Here is a 19,900-nt window from a genome sequence, read left to right on the forward strand (position 1 = left end):
CAAGCTTCTTGCAACAGAAATTGCATGTAGCTTTCAGAATACAACATATTTATCCCCCCCCCCCTTTTTTTCTGTGCAAAACTCTTGTGTGTTTTGTCTCAGTTTTACCCTTTCATAATATTCTATGGGTTTTCAGATGCTCACTTACCACTGAAGATAAAGAACTTGATAAAATAAGGAGAAAAAAATGTCTTGGTCTGTAACAGGCTTCTCTTGAGATGAGTCTGCACTGCAGACTGCGAACTCCAATAACACCCACGACAAAACAGCTGCCTTCTCTCAGTGTTACTGCCATCCACTCCTGCGGCTGCAAGGCAGGACAAGTGCCCTGGCCTGCTGCATGCAAATCTCTTAGGATGAAGTCTCAACTACAATTCATGACAATTCTTTCCCCTTTATGTTTGTCTAGTGTAGTTACAGCAGCTGAATTTTCAAACATGGTTTCTTTTAAAATGTGCTAAGCTTATGAGGATAGAAAAAAGTACACATTTTATGTCATAGGAATTAGGGGAAGCTCCTGCATTCAGGGCACCAAAGACTGGACTTCGTGTTCCATTAATGTGTTTGCATCGCAGCAATATTTGTACAATACTTAGAAAGGCCTCTTTCCTGTTACAGCATACACTCAGCCCATTTTAAATTGCAGAACATTTTCTCTGGGAGTAAGCCCATTTTTAGTGGTCCTAATAAGTGCAAGAGATATTTCTAAAGCCCTGGTATAATACAACATAGTCAAAATTTACAAAATCTCCAATTTCTCTCAAGAGCCAGCACTAAACCACCTCTAGGTGGATTCATTTTAAGTGCCAAAGGTCTCTAAAAATGTAACATAATGCTCTTTGAATCAAGCCTTTAGACAGAGCATATGTATCTTCTCCCCACAATTCACAGGCAGGCTGAATGTCAGCCACACACTTAATTGTGCATTTGTTAGTCAAAACCTGGGAATGACTGTACACTGAGGAAACCAATTACCTACGTTTAAAGTATGTACTTAACCTCCTTTTGGAATCAAGATACAACACTTTGTCATTCCGTTGGTACCACTCTCCTGCATCTCTCCTATTTAAAGCAGGTGTATTTCATGAAGCATTAACAAAAAGACAAGCAAATGTATAGATCACAAAATGTATAGTCTGCATTAGTCTCCAGAAACAGCCGTTGGAATGAAGAGATTTCAGAATCTGATCTTTTAACACAGTGACTCTGTATCTGTAAAAAAAAAAAAAGTCCACATGTATATTTTAAACTATGAGATATTTGTATGTCAGAACTGAGGCTGTGGCAATCATCCACCTGAAAGGATGAATCTCAGGAAGAATCACCACCTTGAAGGCTCCTTCTGCAATGACTAACTGATCTACCTGATGAGAAGGTAAAATGGTGTGAACTGGTTTGAGTGTGTAAGGACTCTACGCTGTTGAAACTTTCTTTTGAGGAGAGGTTAAATTTTATTTTACATTTCCCTATTCCTTTCATCCAACTGTTTCTCCAATCCCCATTCAGAAAAAAAAAATCAAATGAAAAAGGGGGATGAACCCTCTTTTTTTCCAGATCTAGCTTGCAGAATCGGTTAAACATTTTCAGTGGCAGAATATCAGCAGCTAATGACGCTCAGATTGTGTGGTATTTGGCTCATTAGTAACTGCAACGCACCATTCTGGAACCACAGTTCCCATCTTTCAATCTGCAGAGGGGAAGGAGCTGCCCGTACTGACAGACTGCAATTCCTATGGGACACAAGTGATTAAAAATGTAACTGGCTCCTTGCTGTTCTGCTGTCCTGCTGGAAGAATGACTTCAGGGGCATTCAAAGGAAGGGAGGCATGGTTCCATAAGCACAGAAACCTTAATGAAGCTTGTTAAATGATAAATAATCTTCCACATTAACAAAGAATAATAAGTTTAGTTTTTCATTGTAAATTGAGATATTCCTACCACAGGTTTCCCTTCTGCCTTTGAGCCACTCAGGCAGCGACTCCCCATGCAATAAAACTGAAGGAGTGATGGTCACCACAAAAGAAGCTAAGACAGTAAGAAATGAGCAGCTGGAGCTACACGGGGGTGAGAGGAGGGAAGGAGGATTTCCCGAAGTGTGTCACTGACAAAACAGATGCTGTCTTATATTGCAGCTCTCTCCCTTGTCCCAACTGCCATCATTGCACCCTGTTTCCACCATATCTGCTCTCCCAGCAGTGCAGAAGGTTGTGGGACCTGCTGAGCTCTAACTGGGGGGCAGGAATGGTAATTTCCTGGATTTTTTTAAAGTCAATTCCTGGCTGTGCTTGCACAGCAAAATCAACACCCCTAGCTCTAAGCGAAGGGAAGAAGCAGCCTACGGTTCAATAAATACAATGAGAGGATCTAGAACCAATTCAAATGTGATGAGGCTATAGAAATACCACCAAGGTAAGGTTAAAAACCCCCAAACCTCTGAAATGACTCTCTCTCTTCCTCAAAAGCTACACATGACAGGCATCTGATGACCAGGACATCTGTGTTGCAATGAATGCTAGCAGCATACATAAAATGTGAGGGATCACCTACTGAGGGAATGAATTTAATGTTCCCTCTCCTGAACAAAGGCTACCAAAGGTTCCTGGACTTCAGTTCATGTTCACATGGCTTGGCCTGTTTTTTTCTGAACAGGCTTAAACACAAACACTACAGAAGCATTATCAAATCAAAGAAGTTAAAATTACTATGTTTATGACAACTTCAGTAAACACCATCCCAAAGTATAAAGGTCCTTAATGCACGAGGGATTTAAATGGGGAAATGAGTAAAATCAGTTTTACCAAATATATAAGTCAGAAACAATAAGCAGTCCAGCAACCATTCTCTCTCTGGTAACTTGCATTAATATATATATAAAGTGTTCTGGGAACTGAAGCAATGCTTCAGTTCAATAAGACTAATGCAATTTAAGAGAAAGAATCCTGTTTTTCCCCTCCTTGCAATTTCAAATGAGAGCTTCCTAAAACTTGTGACCATTGCTGAAATCCAATTCAGGACTCTGGCTTATCAAATTCCCAGCTCTGGCACCATGCCTTTGAGGTATTATAAAGTGCTGCTCATCACACCAGCTCTGTCTATAAATGCTCCAGATAACTTTAAAGTGCAGACACCCCATTTTGAAACAGGCAAGTGTTCACTGTGAATCAAAATGGAGTAACCAAGTGTGTGCAGCTTTCAGCCAGCAATTCTTTTCTTGCGAGGCAACAAAGGAAAATGTGTAAGCACAAAAACGTCTGTCTGTAACATTTTTTTTAAACTTGGAAACCTTTGCAGGACAGCACACCTACACAAAACCACCGCTTTCTGAGTCCCTGGAGAGCAAGCATCTTATTCTGTAATTCATCCCACAGCTAAGAAACCACCACGCTAACAAGCTCTCCCCAGCCTCTTCCCCTGCAGGTACTTCCCTGGAAGCACAATCTTAAATCAGACACTGCCATGCCAGATATAGACCCCCAGACAAAGACCAAACTCTCTCTGCCAACGCGGTATAAGAAAGCCATGGCAGCACCAGCATCTGACTTTGATGAAATCACCAACTTTTCCATTCAGACAGTTGGAGCTGAATTAATCCCTCATCTTCTTTAATGCTGAGAGCCATGTCTTGGGAATTCAGTACAGGAACATACTCATCTCTCTGATAGGCAATAATGCAATATATTACTGATGGGGGAGCCTGCACATCAGCACTGTGACAGTGACCCTGACCAGCAGATGACTGAATGTGTAAGGAGAGAAGGACCTGCTCTAGCTTGAAGGCACAGCCTCAACTTTGACAGACAGTCCTTCACTCTTGTCCCAGTACTAATTTTCCAATGCATTACTTTGTCACTTGGGTATCCAGAAATGCTTACTATGAAGGTATATGACAGCCCCTGATAATACATGTCTGTGGCAAATTAACTGATCCCTCTTTACAGTGGTGATCTTTAATGCTTATAGGGTATGGTAGGTTATTAGATGGAAGGCACTCTGTTATGGTCCCTGGTGTAATACGTTACCAGACAGCAATGTGCCAACTATCTATCACTTACAAAATCATGTCATCCCTGAAATAGGGCCTGGCAGCACGGGTTAAGGGAGGAAGAGAGTTTTAATTATATCTGTGGACAAAAAGAGGTCCCAAGAAGAGTGGGCAGCATGATTATTTATTGGCTGCTCAAAAGCACTCAACACAGTCCAAGAAAAAGATCAGGCTCTGAGATATAGTGGTTCACAGTGCTGTTACAGACTAGCCTTGAAGTCAAGTTCATGCTGAAGAATAAAATTACCTCTTACAATATGCGGTTTGCTTCTGAAAATGAAAAGGGTAAGAGATGTATTAGTAACGCTGGCATTAGTGAAGGCAGCTGGTTTTAGATATTTGGTATTTCAGGGATGTGAGTTTAGCATCATTATTAGAAGTACAGCTTACTATACTCCTCTGCTAACTTCCCAACAGTGAGCAGATGGTTACCCTATTACCAACCATTTGCATTTAACATATTGTAATGATTTATATACCACATGTCACTGAGCAAAGTGAAAACGTTCACTGGCAAGTAATTAGTTGAGTGCGAAGACGCATATCTCAATGTATATAGCTTTATTGTAATCAAATTTTATCTTTTTGGTTGTTAATAGGTTTATTGTGCAGCATAACAGAAATACTGATGGCAGTTAAACATGAACCACTATGTCCCTCTGTCACTGGGACAGCACTGGGACAACATATCATTAACATTCGTACCAGTAATGGTGCAAGGAGGACAGATTATAATGATCCATTGTGCTTCTCTACCAATCTTTCTTAAGTGTATTTCAAAGTACTCTATAAAACTTCATATATTAGATACTGGCTCATACTACAGGCCAACACACATCTAGAGAGGGTGGAAGGCAGGATACTGCACGGCAGAGAAGAGAGAGACTCTGCATAGCTCCCATGAAAACAGAAATGGATTTAAGGATGAAAATGAAAAGAATCACAAGCTCTTCCAGGGCGTTGACAAGGAAGAAGCAGACAACTATTGATGTTTTCACAAACATCAAAGTCAGAGGATTGACTCAAAGGTTCAAAGAAAGAATATAACTTTAGAAAACTGCCCTCCAGCACTGGGATATGGGCATGTATACGTACCTTATGCATTGCATTATCCATAGTACGTCCCAAGGCCTAGTTGGATTTAACCCACAGTATGAAACTATAGATGATCAGCTCCTGTTTGAATTGTTTTTGTTTGGTTTTAGGCTTATTTTAAAACAGTGGTCATCACCCCAGAAATGTCAAAATAATCATCACTGAAGTACAGCTACGTTACTCCACAGTATGGCAACATTTCCAGCATAAAAGTCATACCAATCATTCCTTTTTGGTAATTGATGCTTGCTTAGAACTCTGGATGAACTGTTGTGTAAGCAACCAGATGCTGTTGATGGACAGAATCTAAGGCTCCAAGGACCCAGTGTGCTGCAAAAATTAAAGGTGGTCTCATATAGCAGTGGTAATATATTAAGAAGTTCTCCAGTTCCTGCTCCCTCCTAGTGTCATTAGGATGCCTCTTGCCATTCAGCATCCTTTCATTTCTATTATGTCCCATGAATCTAACCAGGACACAGACTGTTATCCTGCAAAGGGTGCAGCCAACATTATGCTTTCCTGAACACGTCAGCAGCCAGACTTTCTCTTGGGAATACTACCTGCAGCATAGCCTCTTGTCTCCTTTTCCCTGACTATATTACTGCCTGCGAAATTCACAGCATTGCCATTTCTTTCTGTAGCACTTTTATTACTTTTCCATGAACAAGATTATATTCTATGAAAACAGACGTGCAGCACTGTTGAAAACTTACCCTGTTGTTCAGCCCATTTAACAAGATGTTTTACTTGATCTTTGGTGCAGACTCATTTGCATTACAGCCTGCTCTTATCAAGTAAGAAACATGACAATTCCCTTTGTGCACTAGTACTGCTGAGGCCCATTACTCCCAGAGACAGACTCAAAAGCAGAAGGGTTCTCACAGATCCCATGTAATGAGACTGTTAGACCTTCACCTTTACTAATTCACTTTCCGTTCTTCTGAATAGGTGTCTCTGTGTGATTGTATCACTGGACTTAGCAGAACTGTCCTGCTTAAATGATGAAGGCATCAGCTGCCTTAAATGAAGATGAGAGGATGAAAAGACTGAGAGGTGTGGTTTTATCTCATTTCTTTTAAACAGAAGCTGGGACAGCCTCTTTAATTCTGTCCTTCCTTGCCTTTTTTCCTTCCTTCTGTCCTCCCCTCGTCTCCATAACATATAGGGAGAGATACACAGCATTTACTACAGAACTGTACTAATGGAAATAAGAGGAAAGTTAATTATCTTAGTTTCAAGTATTTCCCTAAATCACAGCTGAATGATGGCTCATCTATCACAACTAATGAAAAAGATTATCTGAGAGAGAGAAACGCCACCTGTGTTAAGAGAAAGCACATGGATATTCTGGGTTCAACTACTACCTTCTGAGGCACTTCACATGTGAGGAGTATTCAGGAAATATCAGCTCCTAAGCATGTGTAATTAGGTACTGAGGTGGACAAAACAAACGGCAGGCAATCTCACCATGCTGATAGCCATGGAAGGGATCAGAATGTTAAAATAAAAAACCAAAGGAAAAAACCCCAACCCTACAAGTTGGTAGTTCCTATTACTTGTAAAACAGTTGGAAATTTTAAACTTTTAAGATGATAATATGCTGTATCACTCCAGCTTTAAATTCAACCTGAAGGACACTCCTGTGCCAGGAATCATTTATAAATGTGATCCGGACGATCCTTAAGCTTATTTCAGTGTTTGCATTAAACTGAAATATTTTGAAATGAAAAGCTTAAAGGAAAGAAAGTTTCTGCAAGATACCGGAATCACTGAATTTATTCAGAAAGGCTCTTTGGATAGCTTTTCAGCATACAAAGCAATACAGAAAGAAAATTTCTCATTTCTTTCATCAGGAGTTTCATCTCTACTCCTTTAATGTTCAATGGCAAAATGAATTATACTACAAAAAGGCTTGGTGCCTCTCTTCAAACACCCTGATCCTGCATGATACTGAGCTTCCTTGAAAGACAGCTGGGGGAGATCAGTATGGAAATACTTGACATCTTGCAAAATGAGCCAAGAAAAGATCATCAAATGCTAATGAGCAAAGACGGTGAGTGAAACCTGGTGATTTAAACCCACTCAGTTCAAAGGTGCATGGCAGAATTAGAGACCTAGTCAGCCATCCAGACTCTAATGCTCTGCTTCCCTTCCAGCCACTGCAAGACTGAGACCACTCTGAGCTGATGGACAGGACTTGTGTCACGAGGACAGAGGGTGGAAACAATATTATTTGAACATAGGCAGGAGTAAAAGTCATCCAGGACATCACTACTGAGCAAAACCTTTGAGAATGCTCATGTGTGAAAAATCATAGTGACCACTTAATTATTTCAATTCCTGATTATCCTAGATTTGTTTACAGAAAATGAAAGACCATTTTCCTTAGCAGATATATTAAAAAAAGCTAATTGCACTTGGGAGTTAAAGATAAATTGACATGCTTTTAAATACATACATTCTTTTTCTTTCCTATTCTCTAATGAGTTCATAATTTAATTGGAGAAACTGCTAGATTCCCTCCAAATACTAGTGAAAATCTCAAAGGGGAATAAGCTGCTTATGCAAGTGTTCTCATAAAACAAAGAGTATTCAAGTATGGTAAATAAATACTAGAAACAAGAATGGTTTTCAGTTGTCTCCTTAGAAGCTTGAAGCCTACATATTGTCATATTGATGGTCTGGTTCTGAGCTGAACATTAACAGAAACAGTTTCTATTATAAATAAAACTAAAGCACTTGTATATATTACCTCTTCCCTAGGGCAATGTTCTCCTTTTGGGTAAATTACAGAGGGATATTATTACAGCATTGTCAAGTGTATGCCAGCATAACATACAGGTTTAATCCAATTAATCCATCTGTGGAATGGATATGTAGAATAAACCAGAGGATGAAACCTGGTACAAACCAGCCTTTATGGTGTGATTGTCCACTGCAGGTAGCAACGCAAACTCCTGGCTCAGGAAGGTAGATCAGCTTTTTGGAAGAGGAGGGATGCTCGCCTCCCCCAACCCATCATAGCAGTGCTGAGTGGTTCGGGTCACAGCTGTCAGGAGGGGCAGGCTAACTAAAAAGACAAAAAAGCCCCAGCTCCCCAAGCAGCAAATATGCTTTCCTTCAGAGTAATTTATTCAGATTCTGAAATGGCTTTAAATTCAGATGAGATGATGTGAGAGCAAGAAACTGTTAAAACCGAGGATATTTTTCACTTGCTGTGAGAGGTTTCTGTTGCTGCTGGAAGTGCAATCGTAGTTGAGACAGGGTCAGAAAACCCCGGGGCTTAAATACAGAAACTTCAAGGCAAGAAGAGTATAAAAATAACTTCCAAAGGGCTTGATAACATTGTACAGAGACTACATATTCTGGTGTCATGAGGAAACTGGTAGCTCTTAGATCAAACCCTAATCACCCAAAAGCAACAAGATCCTTTGTTTTAGCCAGCTAGTCATTCTGTCACCCACTGAGGCGATGCAGTTTTACTAGCATCCAGAATTAATTTACAATACATGTCACTGACAATAACACTTAAAGCAAAAATACTTTGGAATGAATGTGATTAAACCTTTAGCAGCCTGATACAAAATCTGCTGAGAACCTTTTGCTTGACTTCAAAGGAATTATTATCAGGATTTTAGGGAACTTCTCCTACAAAAAAAAAAGTGTTAAATAAGGGAGCTGTGCCTCACAGCTTACTTCCAGGACTGTCCTTCACAAGGAATTGAAGACAGGCAGAGTCCACAGACAGTCCAGGCCATGACTGCAAGGGAGCAAAGTGAGAGAAACCTTTCTGAGGTTACTACCCAGGACACGCTCTGATTCTCTGCAGCAAGGCCAGATGAGGGGAAATATGTCTACTCCTGCTTAGTTTCCCATCCCAGAAGACTTTATTTATGCATTAGTCGACCTTTCTAGCCGTTAGGACCATCTTGCTTCAGCAGTTAATTAACACAAGTGCCATAATTTAATACAGCTAATGCTACTTGATGCCCTTTAATGTACCTTCCATTAGTGATATTATTGTAGTATTATCCTGTAAATTAAAATGAGATCAAGACTAAGAGAGGCTCTCTTTAATTAAGGTACTGGCACACTACATCGTCCATTATTCACTAGAAAAAAATCACCCTGATTTAGTGAAGCAGACCATCAGTAAGTCAGAATTGGTTCATGTGGATTATTAGGTTTCTTGAATAATGCAGGCACAATGGGGTTGCTGAAATTGCTAACAGCCACATTTCCTTTTTTTATCATCTTAATAAATACACAATGGAAGTGGTACATTGAAGATGAATAAACAGGTAGTAATAGAGGAGGTAAGGCATTTGTTGAGAGTACACAGGTTTTTATCTCTAATGCAACATACATCAGGCTTATTTCACACCAGAATGCAAAGCAATGACAAAACAAACCCTATATTAAGTGGGAAAATCTCCTACCTATTATTTGTTGTGAAGTATTAACCGCCACAGCATCTTGTATATTAAATATGGCAGCTTTAAGATAGATGCTTTTCATTGTTATTGATCCTTACAGTGTGAAACAAATTACATTTCATGCTGCCTTTAGAAACATGCTTTTATGAGCTTTGGTGATTTAAACTATATTTAACCTACAGATTATTTTTTTCAGTAAAAAGGACTTTAAAACATGTCTGCTAGCATAACTTATCTACCACCTCAAGCTCCTTGGTAATGTCTCCTTGTATCCTGCACTCATAGAACAGTCTAATCTAGCTTTACTAAATGTATATCTAGGTTTCAAAGCCCAAAATATGAATCACTGTAGCAAAAAATAATAATAAAAAAGATACTTACTTTCCAGTTAACATCAGAAATTAATGTGCAATGTCTGGAAAGTTCAGCTGAATCAGGAACAGTGGCACAAAACCCCTGGCAAAGCTTGGTCCCCTCCATCATGTTCCCATGCTCAGGCCATACCAGGACCCTATAATGCTGATTTGGAGACTTTTAAGGGGGAGGCCCTACAAAGTTTCTGGTAGGAAACCAAAAATACCTAAAACCAGGTGACAAGTTACATTTGATGTGACTAAATAGTTGGGGCTGCATACTGCAGGCCCACAGCTACTTAGCAGTAAACAAAACCATAAAGTCTGTAACAAAGAGGTCTCACTACACACTGAAGGAAAGGCCAACAAACCCCCAAAGAGTTGTTCTTCTCATTAGCAGAAGAGTGATAAGAATTCACATGAATCTAATCTAGTGAGATACTATTACACATCAGATACTTCTTTTAAAGCACGTGTCCAATTACTGCAGCATTTAGACAACAAGCATCAGCATCAGATAAGCTCTCTGTACAGTCACGCTTCATTTCTATAGATAATGTTTCACAAGATTGCCATGCCCCAGATGTGCTCAGAAGGTTTCTGTTTCTAATTTGCACGCAATGCAAATTTTTAATCCTTCAGATGCTTTCTTTGATAAAGTACTGATAGTCTAATTGAACTCAGATTAAGCTCCAAATGAGCTTTCAGATGGGGAGCAGCTTTTCCTGAAAGTGTAAGGACCTTCAGATCCTGAGCTTTGATACCTATGTAAATCTAACCTATATAGGAGTCCAATGGAGAAGGTACACACATTAAATAGAAGACTTTTTTCATATAGTGAGGCTAATGTTACTAAATGATTTCAAACAGTATCTTAAGCTGTCCATGATCTACTTAGTCCTCCCAAGATACTTCAGAAAAATAATTTGTTCAGTAACTAATGAGAGTTACAATAAGAATTCTTAAACCAGCAACAGTTATCTTATACTTTCACACATTAAATTAGTGATTCTGTACATGTGAATAGGTATTGGGTATGGACACAGAAGATTGTAGCTACACGCTACATTTATGGTCCTAAGAAATGTATTTTGATGTCATTTAAAATTTTATCGGCAGTGCAAAAGTGCTTATGCATTCAAATCTGCATGTGGCATCAATTCTTCCTTTATATGAAGTTAGAGAAATATTTTTCAATAGATTAAATCACAGTACTTTGCTTCTATTTTGATTCTGTGTTTCGATTTTTGCAATATGGAAATGCTTATGAACATAAAAGGCTTGTACACAAGAGGCAGAAAATGGCAAGGTCACTATGGGAGTAACAAAAATATAGTCACCAGTGTTTTATATAATCACTGTCTCTACATTTTTTCACTCAGTCCTGTGTCTGCAAAAATGCCCTGGCCTTCCAAGACACATTAGCTTTTCTGTTCCTTTCAATACTTAGCTTCTCTTAAAAAAAAAACCAACCAAACAAAAAAAAACAGAGGAAGGTTTGAACTCTCTATAGATGGAACAGAGGAGAGGGAAAAGGTACATTAGAGAGGTGAGTGAATTTCTAGTAGAGTAACTCCCATTTATTTCTTCTGAACAAATTGGCATCCAAGACATGCGTAAAGGCTATCACCCTCCTGCTTGAGGTCATCAGTCAATTGCTAGTTTGAGTTCAGAAGAAAATTTCCCGATAGGAATGTCATTGCACAGTTATTATTCTTAGGACTACGGCACCTGATACCAGCCACTGCTTGCCCCAGAGGGAACTATTTGTCTTGAACCCAGCTGAGTAATCATCTTTGTTATATTCAAATCAGTCTTTTCAAAACACTGTTGGTTTTTTCCATTTTACTTCAGCTTCACTGCATTTCAGAGCTAATTAAAGTACAAGGAATGGAGTCTAATATCCGCCGCCTTCCCCTTTCATACGCATTTCACAGCTGGATCTAGTGGGAAGGGTCTACACAAGGGCTGCTGTATCAATCACAGCTTACATTAAAGGCCTGAGAAAGTCAAATGATAAGACAGAATCTCTCTTTTTAGTTAATTGCTACCAGGTGAGGCTTTAACTTTAAGAAAGCAGAAAATGTCCTGGTAAAACAGAAACTGCTGGTATTACCCTGCTTTTGAGACCTAGGGTTCAAACTCCCAGGCTAGTGACGGCAAACACCCAGGACTTTGTGCCACTGAGTCAGAAACTTCTACTCTGACTAGAAGCAGACTTCAACTGTGCCAGATTTCCAATGTCTCAGCAGAAAATGTTGTCATGTTTGAGGAAATAAATGGTTTTGAATAACCTCTAAAACTGAACATACAGGCCTGTTTTTAATGGTATATATTCTCTTACCTTCCGTATACCCTTATGTCTGAAATTGCATAAAAGTAGCGTGCCAGATGTTGCTCATCTACATATATTTCTCCAGTTGCTGGCCTAAGCAGTCTTATCCTCAGGTCCGTGATGGTAAAGAAATCTCTTAACTTCTTGGTTGTGTCAAGCTGTCCATAAAGAGAAGCCATGTTATGTAGTCGAGGTCCAGCAAAAAAAGCAAATCTATCTTTGATTTCAAAGTGGATTATCTTGCTATTTGTCATGTACCCAGTAGAGTATTCCTCTGTGCAAATAATTTCCAGGACTGTGTGCTGCGATAAATCCCTCACTGATTTTGGATCCATGTGGAAAGCATCTAAGCAGTCTGTGGCATAATATTGGTAGGGCTGCCATGTTCGTCCATAGTCGAGTGATTTCTCCAGGATCATTTGGTCTGGACGGCCAGATTCAAAAGTGATAACTATGTTATCTGTCAGCTCAATGGTTTTGTTCCAGGAAAGTGTGATATTAACATGAAGAGGCTTTGGATATTCCTTCCAAGTCGTAGACTGCCAAAATGTGGAAGGATGTCTTCCTTCAAGATCGAACATCAGTTCTGGAGGATGAGCCAGTTCTTGGGTACTTGCATCACATTCATTATTGCACATGTAAGGATTGCCCTGGAAAAGAGCAAAGCAGTGTTACAAGAGGCATGGTAGAGGTGACTGTGACACATAAAGATGTTTTTTGTCTGGCACATGAGAACCACTGCTTTTAATTCAGAGGTGAAACCAAGAAACAAAGCATAAATGCTTGCAAGAGATACCTTTATCTTAATGAGATTTATCCTGGCTATTTTGCCAGTTGAAGTAAACGTACAAACACACACACATATATATAGCACCCTTGCTTCTCTAACATTAACATTTTTCTTAGTATGTTTCAGAGAAAGAAAAGAGTTTATTTACCCTGAGCAACCTGGGCCAGCAATTGAGTCACAGAAAACCAAGAACAGCAGGCAGGTCTCTAATAACTCAGTAACTGCGACTTTTCCTAGAAAGATGCAGCAGCTGAAGAGAATTTCTTTTTTAAAACAAGTACATTCCTCAAAAGCTCTGGTTATAAAAGACATAATTTTTAGAGCAAATGTTTTGAGGTCAGCAAATGCAGCCCATAGGTACTCGGTATGAACCAGTACCCAGTATACCTTCAAGTTCCCTTTCACCTGGGGTGTGACATTTATCATGCTTAACTGTGCTTCCAGCGTAGCACTCACCACCAAAAGCCATTAGAAAAAACAGTGCTCTGCCAGCTCTGAGGCTTGATTTAGACATCTGCCATGTTATTACAGGGTAGCGAAGTACTTCAGGAAAGACTCTTCATGAGGCTCTGGCTCCAATTTATCAGGACAAGATAATCCAGTACTTGATTAGGTAGGAGATGTCAGCAGCTCCTGCTGGAATGCTGCCGAGGTGGCTGGAGCTCTGAACTGGGGGTTGAGTTAAAAACAGCAACAAAAAAAGCTTGCCAATAGTGCACAGCTTTTACTGCTGTTTGTCCTTTGTAGCAAGGTGAAAGTGAATTATTCTCTTCCTGGCCTTTTGATGCATTAACTTGCACATTACAATCTTCTGCTTCTTCACAAAGGCTATTTTCTCTGCAGATTGGGGATATCTTGCCAAGATATCAGACCCTATAGGCTGTACTAAATAACATCTATCTAATTTCAGCTTTCAACAGTACATTAATACTTTGATACTTGTTCATTCTGTGTTTGTTCAAGAGAGCAACCACTGCTGTATATCCTCCTCTCTGCCTTACTGTCCAATTGTAGAGGAAGCCAAGCCTCTTTTCACTGATGGTCAGCACTGCTGGGGTAAAACATGCATATGCCTATACCTAACACTTCTCGACAGGGGTATAAGCATAGCTGTTATTGTCATTAATCAGAGTTCCCCCCACCTACCCTGAAAACAGAACAAGCCCTGGTACAATAATCAACCTTTTATTTTCTTATAATTACACTTATGCTTCTCTCCACCTCAAGATAATGAGGCGATTCAATGCCATACAGTGTGGGAAATAGGTTTCTAACATGAGTTTCCATCTTGGTCACTGCTTTGCTTCTTGACATACTCCCATGAAACACAAGCAAAAGGCCTTTGCGCTCACTCTGACCTCCCCACTGGCAACTTCCTCTTACCTGGGCAGGGAAGTACTATTTTCTTTCTCTCTGTCTTTCCTATTAATAGAGCTGAATGCTAAAACTGACAACAATTCACTGCTCAAAGATTGGAAAAAAACTACAAGACAACAAAAAGGGTTATTCGAAAAGTAGCACACTGCTTGTTACACTGACAGCTTCAAAGCACACAGCTGTAACTGGAAATACTCTGTAAAGCATGTCTATAATAAGTCCCTGCTATGGCTCCGATTTCAAGCCCATGGTTGCTATTTCTATGCCTTCCTTTTGAATAAAACAGTGAAAATCAAAAATAAGTTTTAAGCAGAACAGAGAAAACACCAAATATTTTAATTATTTGAGCTCCACTTAATATATTAGACAAATACCAGGATTTGCTAACTTACTTAGGCCTCTTCTTTTCCTTAGGGAATGTACACATATTTTGAAATCTGTAAGGTTCCAGACCCTTTGACTAGATGTAAATATCAATTTTGCAGAAAATGCTCAGAGCTACATAAATCACACCTTTCTGAAGTTTACTAGAAAAATCTAGTCACTTTGTGCCTGTCACTATGAAGCTGCCTCTGTACCTATAACGTATATCCTTCTGTCATCACTTTGGCAAAAGCAACTTCACTGAGAGGTCACGGGTATTGAAACCCAGCAAATAAATGCTCCCGGTTAGCCAGACAGGTGCATTAAGCACTGCTGAGGAATGGCTTTGGGCTCCTGCTGCACAACCAACCACTGAGTCTGTTGTGATTCTTCATGTTAAAAACTAAAGTTGTTCTTATCTGCTAGTCCTGGATGCTGGCGAAGGCACGTTTTATGACTTCTAGTGGATAACCCAGATTGTGTGGGATGTATTGTTTCTTTCTGTATGTAAGAGCTGACTTCTTTTGTGCTCTTTTTCTTTCGCTTTTACCTTTTTAGCAAAAGCTGAGGTGACAACATAATCAGAAAACACTGGGAGACAGGGCTCTAACAAAACACAAGCTAGTGTGGGTGCAGGAAGATCAGGAGAACTGATAGCAATAAGGTAACCAAAAGAATGGTGCAGGGAATGCTAAAAATCAGCCCTAGCTTACTACTGGATGGTAGTCTACATCTCTGTGGGCACAAAGCTTTTTGGGAAAGATGAAACTATTCCAATTAATAGCAGAATATAGTGAGAAATGGGCCAGAATTGCTGTGTTGTCCTGCACCTAAAACTCTTACCGGAGGTAATATCACCACTGAAAGCCTGGGGACATCCCTGCAAATGAGAATGCTAATAAAAAGCTTCAGGCATATCCTCCCCAATAAACTAAATTCTTCTTTTGATTTTATAGCACATAGTTCTTTTTTAAGAGGTGAATGATTTGATGACACCAAAATAACCTGCATGGAGTTCAGTATTCTAGAGGAAATTACAAGGGAAAAAAACCCCTAAGCTGATATAAGCCGATAAAATAACTGTCCTGAATTCTAACACAGGGAAGGGGAATGAAATGATGAGTTCAGGTAAGATCCTCCCTGCATATTGACAGGGCAGTTGCTGATGTAATTTTGAAATATTTAACATGATTATTGTTTCAGAGGCTTGGAATCAGATTCCCATTTTCTCTAGCAGCAACTTGACTTTAAACTGCTTCTAATTCATCTTCAATGTAATTTGCATGTTAAATTGTACTTACATTACCAAAACCGTGCAAAGGGGTCTTACACAACATGAACGTCCCTTAATACATATTAGTATGAAAACAATTAATTTAACTGGGATGAGTTACATATTTTAATGTCTTGATCTCTGTGATAATCCTCTTTAAAACCTCTATCTCAGTAAAATGAATACAACAACGAAAAACTTTCCCTGGTTTGTGAAAACTAAGCCCATTCTGTGTTGGGGGCATCTAATGGACTGGAGCATTAGCAGCTGTCAGTAATTTTGTGACCAGCAGGCAGCCATAAATAGATCTTCATTTAAGCCTTCCAATCAGCAGTTCTTCAGCTAGACAAAGTGGAAAATATTTATAACTTTTCTAAATTATATTTAAGCCATTAGGAGAATGCTAAATAATTAAACGCTAATAAATACTTCTAAACACTTTACTGCCAATTAGCATAAAAGGTAGCTGAAGCTTTCCCAACAGCATGACCAACTAAACAAAACCCACTATTTCCTGTACGGTAATTGGAGATTGGTATTAAATAGCTCCTTGCAGGCAGGCAAATTAGAATGCTATTTATTTTGTTTTATGCTGCTAATGGAATTCAAAATATTACCAAAACCACTGACAGTCTAAAAGTTTTGGTTTTAGGAAGAGGCACAACAAAGGCATGTGGCTATAGCACACAATTTCATCATGCTCGGCCCTGGCTGGAAAAAGCAGAATTACCTGAGAAGCTGCTAACCAGGGCTGACTGGTCCCTGTAGGGTTTCCCCTCAATTAGCTGGATTTAGTTTGTTTTAGCACACAGTGATTTATGTTTGTGCCAGCCAGGCTGAATTTTATGGTGGTGTCTGATCTGCTCTGCAAGTGTCCCTGCCCAGGAGGGGGTTTCGGGGCTGGCCTTGCTCCCGACGGGCAGGAGTGAGTCTTACTGCGTGCATCTTCAAGAACAACTTGGTGATGGCGAGGACAGTGATCCTAGACTGAGAATTTCCATTAAAACCAGAGGGCTAGCAGTAGTATGACCTTTGCATGTCAGCGGGGGACCTGGCAGTGGTGTTGCAGCTGCCATTCAAGGGTTAAAGTCCAAGTGCTGCCACTCAGGTGAAGCCACCTGCCCCTCAACAGGATGGCTCCCCAGTGGCACCCACACAGGCTTAGAGCTTGATTGAAGATGTTGCTTCTTTCAATCTGCCTCGTGTCCACACTAAAACCTCATGGACTTTTTTACTCAGGAACAATGACAGAGGGGCTTAACTTTTCTGCAGCGCGAGTATAAGAAGCTGTATCACAGATTACATGCTGTAATAGACACCTGGCTAAGTCTCTACAGAGGATTATAACTTGCATTTTCAAACTGGTGAAGGCTGCTGAGGTCAAACAGGCCAAGATTTTAAGAAGGAGCAAAATAAATTTTCAAGAATTGAGTCACAGTGACCAATTCCTATATTGCTGCCTCAAGGTAGTTACCTCAGATGCACGAGAAATAAATATAGCCCCAGTCACGTTTGGAGTGAGGTTGTGCAGTAAATTACTGCATTCAAGTCACACTTTTGGAATAACAGAGTATACCTTTTCCTTTCCAAAAGATCATCACAAGTAGTTTGCCTGGTACTGTGCTGTACATCACAGGTGACTAATTAGACAGAAATAGCTAAAAGCAGCAACTGCCCTAATGCTTATGTTTTGCATTTGGTTTCTAACCAGGAATTACGTGTTTACCATGACAGAGACAGATTACAAAACCATTTATTGGGAAATACTACTCATTAGGCATTGTCCTACTAATGGCGAGCAGTCAGGGTGGTGGAGGGTTGGCAAGACACAGAATTTGTCGCATGACAATGGATGTTATCAAACTCTCTACATCCATTAGCTAGTTTGAGAGCATCTCGGTCAATGTCTGCGGAATTATTGTTGTGATGAAGACAGGGATGGCTGTAGACAAGAACATTTTTCCATCAATAGCCTTTCATCACTGCAGTGACAGCATTTTATGTTAAGAAAGAAAAAGTGCTAAAATCTCGGTGGAAGACTTGATGCTCTTTCACAGAGCTCCCAAGTGAGAGGCATCTGGGTGGCCAGACAAGCGCTTTGAACTCTGAGCTGTAGGCTGAACAATATATACATTCTCCAAAACCAGCAAAAAGAAAATAAAAGCATGTTTAAATCAATAACTTCTGGAAAGACTTAAAAAGATTAAATCAGTGAGTATCTGACTGGCTGAAAATAAATAATAATGCTTAACAACTTCATGCACTTTTAAGCTTGAAAGTGCATTGCAGATTACTTCCCTGATCCTGCAACAAACTTGGTGCAAGCAGGCCCTTAAAATTAAGATTTTAAAAAGACATTGAAGCCCCTCAAGATCTGACACTTTGCCTTGTGGAACACAGATCTAGCTAATCTTCATGACAACACCTCCATGACAAATGGGATCATATCCCAAATTTACATATAGATGCAGAATTAGAGAGAAATGCTTTTGCATGATGAACTCCGATTATATTGCATCATTTCTTTCACAGCCTTTTGGTAGATCATGTGAAGGCATTCTTGGCACTCAGACAAGCTCTCAGATTATTAGATTATGCCTCTTTACAATACAATGAACTGAAAATGCATCATAAGAAAAACTTTTCAACATTTGCAGCAATGAATTCATTGGTGCATTTGTCAAAGGCATTTAGCACTTTCTCAGGCAGGAAAGGGAAGAGACCGGCATGGCTGAGTCAAGACCTGTTGATTAAACTAAAGAAGAAGAGGGAACTGCACAGGCAGTGCAAGCAGGGACAGGGAACCTGGGAGGTGTATAGGGACATTGCCCAGTTGTGTAGGGATGAAGTCAGGAAGGCCAAGGCACAGCTGGACCTTAACTTGACAAGGGAAGTAAAGACCAACAAGAAGGGCTTCTACGTCAATCAAAAGAGGAAGGTGAAAGTGAATGTACCCCCACTGACGGTTAGGAATGGTGACCTTGTATCAACAGATGAGGAGAAGGCTGAGGTACTTAACAACTTTTTTGCCTCAGTCTTCACCGATAACCGCTCTCCTCACCCCTCCTGGGTCATGGGACAGCAAGATGGTGACCATGGGGGTAAACCCCCTCCCACAGCAGAGGAGGATCAAGTGGTGTCCCACAGGGGTCCGTACTGGGACTGGTGCTGTTTAATATCTTCATCAACTGACAGCGAGATTGAATGCACCCTCAGCAAGTTTGCAGATGACACCAAGCTGAGTGGAGTGGTTGCCACACCAGAAGGACGGGATGTCATCCAGAGGGACCTGGACAAGCTGGAGAAGTGGGCCTGTGAGAACCTCATGAGGTTCAACAAGGCCAAGTGCAAGGTCCTACACCTGGGCTGGGGCAATCCCCAATTTCAGTGCAAGATGGGGGATGACATGATTGAGAACTGCCCTGCAGAGAAGGACTTGGGGGTGCTGGTCGATCTTATAGCGACCTTCCGGTACCTGAAAGGGGCCTACAGGAAAGCCAGAGAGGGACTATTCATAAAGGCTTGTGGTGATAGGACAAGGGGGAACAGGTATAAACTGGAGAGGGGCAGACATACGCTTGTTATAAGGAAGAATTTCTTCACCATCGGAGTGGTGAGACACTGGAACAGGTTGCTAACAGATGCCCCATCCCTGGAAGTGTTCAAGGCCAGGTTGGATGGGGCATTGGGCAGCCTGATCTAGTGGGATGTCCCTGCCTATGGCAGGAGGATTGGAACTATATGATCTTTAAAGTCCCTTCCAAACCTAACTATTCTATGATTCTGTGATTTACTTTGTATCAGAACATTTTCTCATTTTAGTTACGTTAAGTTAC

General features: G+C 40.3%; 1 protein-coding gene across 10 annotated transcripts in view; it reads right to left on the reverse strand.

Moving 5' to 3' along the window:
- Positions 1 to 19,900, reverse strand: part of NTNG1 (netrin G1) — a 159,381-nt gene that overhangs the window by 79,503 nt on the left and 59,978 nt on the right. For all 10 annotated transcript variants that reach the window (XM_069862570.1, XM_069862571.1, XM_069862579.1 and 7 more), the window contains exon 3: positions 12,271 to 12,911. In XM_069862570.1, the coding sequence (XP_069718671.1) occupies positions 12,271 to 12,911 (641 nt within the window). The remainder of the gene's footprint in view (positions 1 to 12,270; positions 12,912 to 19,900) is intronic.

This window comes from Phaenicophaeus curvirostris, chromosome 8 (assembly GCF_032191515.1).
Source record: "Phaenicophaeus curvirostris isolate KB17595 chromosome 8, BPBGC_Pcur_1.0, whole genome shotgun sequence".
NCBI classification, from domain to species: domain Eukaryota; kingdom Metazoa; phylum Chordata; class Aves; order Cuculiformes; family Cuculidae; genus Phaenicophaeus; species Phaenicophaeus curvirostris.